General features: G+C 29.9%; 1 protein-coding gene across 1 annotated transcript; it reads left to right on the forward strand.

Moving 5' to 3' along the window:
• Window positions 1-1,177: 1,177 nt before the first annotated feature.
• On the forward strand, window positions 1,178-3,224 carry LOC107636019 (monolignol oxidoreductase AtBBE-like 15). Its single transcript, XM_016339558.3, has 2 exons — window positions 1,178-2,132; window positions 2,560-3,224. Exons 1-2 carry the CDS (start codon window positions 1,178-1,180, stop codon window positions 3,222-3,224), a joined length of 1,620 nt encoding a protein of 539 aa, XP_016195044.2.
• Window positions 3,225-3,545: the final 321 nt, after the last annotated feature.

Consider the following 3,545-nt stretch of genomic DNA (forward strand, 5'->3'; position numbering starts at 1 on the left):
TTTGAACTAAAATCTTTAAAATTAATGTCAAAATTTATATTTTTAATATTTCTACTCCTCTAAATCATAAAAATTTAATTTTTTAATTTTTTTAATAATAATTAATTTATTGACTAATTATTTATTAATTTCGCATGGTTTACATCGGTAATCTTTTATGGCGACGATTTTCTCTTCTTTTTCGTTGAAAAATTCGATGGTAAATTCGCCAGTATAACTCAACACTAAATCCGATAGTAATTCCGATGGTACTCAACATTTATTTATAGTGAAATTCGTGATGCTTTTTTACCAATCACAAAATAATTTAGCGATGACAAAATTGTCACAAAACATTAAAAAAAAACATTGTGAAAATACTATTTTATTGTAGTGATAGGTCACAAATTTTACAATAGTTTTTTCCTATAAATTGATAAGACACTTAAATGTAATGGATAAGAACCGAAAAATATTTGACTTGTCAAGATAGAATTACTTTCGATATATAAATAGAGTCTCATTAAATTTTATAAGAAAAATATTTCAATAAATCAATTTACGCGTTGATAATTATTAAATCGACTGATTTTGGCATTATATTTTATATTTTCTTTCTTAATCTATAAATAGGCTAACTTTATGGTAGATAAAACATATCTTTTCAACAAGATAAAATTATTTTCTTGTCTTTAAATTGTTCATGTGCTTTAATAACATCTTTCTATCATTCTGTTACCAATAGTGGATCTTAACAAATTAAAATAATTTAGTATCATTTGAATACTACTATTATTTTACTTAGAAACTTAATAAAAAAGAGATACACATCGACTTTGTCAAGAAATAAAATAGTTACAAAGGTAAGGTTATTATATTGTGATTTATTTCCTAAATGTTTAATTTAATGAGATTTGAATTTTGTTCTTTGTGATTTCTACTCATTTAACATATTATAAAGTGGAGATATGATTCTTCATATCCTATCACTCAATTCTAATAAATATCTTTATAATTTTCAAATAAAGAAATAATTAATTATTTTGTAATAAGACTTTATATAGTAGTTTTGTTTTTTTTTTTTTTAAATTTAAGACAATTTTTGGGAGTACAAGCTAAGTGAAAAATTATATCATTAATTCTATGAATTAGTATTGAAGTTGTACTATATATTGGAACAATAGATTATACATTTGAGATGTTCGATCATAAAATCATGGTGTCATCACCAAGTTCATACTTGTTGGTTATAGTGCTTTTGTTATTAGTTTTATTGACAACTTCAGCTTCAATTGAAGAAAACTTTATCCAATGTCTAAGCTCATATTTTTCAAGCAATCCAAAACAATTTTCTACAATAGTTATCACTAGGAAAAATGAATCATTCATGAGTACCCTTAATTCCACAGCACAAAACCTAAGGTATTTGACGCCTTCAATGCCAAAGCCAGAATTTATATTCACACCTTTAAATGAATCTCATGTTCAAGCTGCAGTTATTTGCTCAAAAAAAATTGATGTTCACATGAGAATACGAAGCGGCGGCCATGACTACGAAGGAGTCTCATATGTTTCTGAGATTGAAACTCCTTTCATAATCATTGATTTGGCTAAACTTCGTATAATCAATGTAAACATAACAGACAATAGTGCCTGGGTTCAAGCCGGAGCCACAATCGGAGAAGTTTATTATAGAATATCAGAAAAAAGTGCGGTTCACGGATTCCCTGGAGGCATATGCACAAGCATAGGTGTTGGAGGGCACATTGCGGGAGGTGGATTCGGAGCCATGGTAAGGAAGTATGGGCTTGCATCTGACAATGTCCTCGATGCAAAACTAGTTGATGCCAATGGGAGATTGCTGGACAGAGAAGCCATGGGAGAAATCCCGTTTTGGGCCATTAGAGGAGGTGGAAGTGGAAACTTTGGAATCATTCTTTGGTGGAAGATAAAGCTTGTTCCTGTGCCAGAAACTGTGACCGTGTTCACAGTTACCAAGACAATAGAGCAAGGTGCGGAAGACATTTTCCTTGCATGGAAAGTTGTGGCTTCCATTGACAATGATCTTTTCATAAGAGTCATCTTTCAACCAGTTAGTGCTGCCAATAAAACTGGGAGAACCGTCTCAACTTCTTACAATGCCCTCTTCCTTGGTAAGCCTCTCTAATATGCACAATGCACCCCTATTAAAACGTGTTACATACAATTTTCCTTCCTTGGTGATGCTCTATAATGTATCTGCGTATGCTTATGCATCTCAGAGCTTGTCATAAAATTACATGTATCACAAAATTTTAAATCATTATTAACTATAGTTATATATATTTATTATGCTTTTTACACTAGAGATTTTTTTTTTCTTAGATTTAGAGTGGGAATTTGTATATATATATTTTTCTCTTTCTATTTTATCTTATACAAAAATAATAACTATAAAATTTTAAGTCATAAAAATTCTAATAGCATATCATGAAATCATTTTTCACAAAAATTTAAGACATAAGATATCATATATCTAACATTGAGCATCAGATTGTATTGTATTTAATGTTTGTATTTATATTTTTATAACAAATGTAGGTGATGCGAGTAGACTCCTCAAAATTATGCAACATGACTTTCCTAAGTTGGGTTTGACAGAAAAAGATTGCTTGCAAATGAGTTGGATTAAATCGGTACTCTATCTTGCTGGTTACCCTAATGATACAAACCCTGATGTCTTGCTTCAAGGAAAACCAATATTCAGAAACTACTTCAAAAGCAAGTCGGATTTTTTTCCATATTCGACACCGCCCATTCAAGGGTTATTCGCAAGGTTGGTTAAAGAAGATAACCCTTTAATAATTTGGAACCCATGGGCCGGAGGAAGAACATATTTCTCAAATTCTGTTACGCCATTTCCTTATGGATTTGAAAATCTTTTTTTGGTCGAGTACTTAACTTTGTGGCATAATGCATCCGAGGATGGGTCAAAGCATTTAGATTGGATTAGAAAGATCTACAAGTACATGACCCCTTATACAAATACTCAAAATCTAGGCAGGATAGCATATGTGAATTATAGGGATCTTGATTTAGGAGTGAATAAGAAAAATGCCACAATTTTTACAGAAGCAGCTGCATGGGGTATTTCATATTATCAAGAAAATTTCAAAAAGTTAGTGAAAATAAAGAATAAAATGGATCCTGAAAATGTCTTTAGACATGAGCAGAGTATTCCACCAGATCTATCAATCATGGCTTAAAATCCAAAAATATATATATCCACACATATATGTGTGAGTGGTTTAGGTTTATATACTAATTTAAAAGAATAGGAGGGGTTGTACGTAATTTTATTATGCATTAATAAATAAAAAGAGAAGTACACACTCAATATATAGTCTCAATAATTTTCATGTCCAACTACTTTAATCTCCATCTGTTAACGCTACTAAAAAAATTAATTTTGGTGACAAATTTTTAGTGGCCATAATATAATGGCTACTGTTAATTTTGTTTAAGTTATATTTTAGTAGCAATTATACATTTGTCATTATTATTATATTTTGTAATGATAATTATTA

Source organism: Arachis ipaensis, chromosome B4 (genome assembly GCF_059453495.1).
Source record: "Arachis ipaensis isolate K30076 ecotype BB chromosome B4, ASM5945349v1, whole genome shotgun sequence".
Classification (NCBI taxonomy): Eukaryota; Viridiplantae; Streptophyta; class Magnoliopsida; order Fabales; family Fabaceae; genus Arachis; species Arachis ipaensis.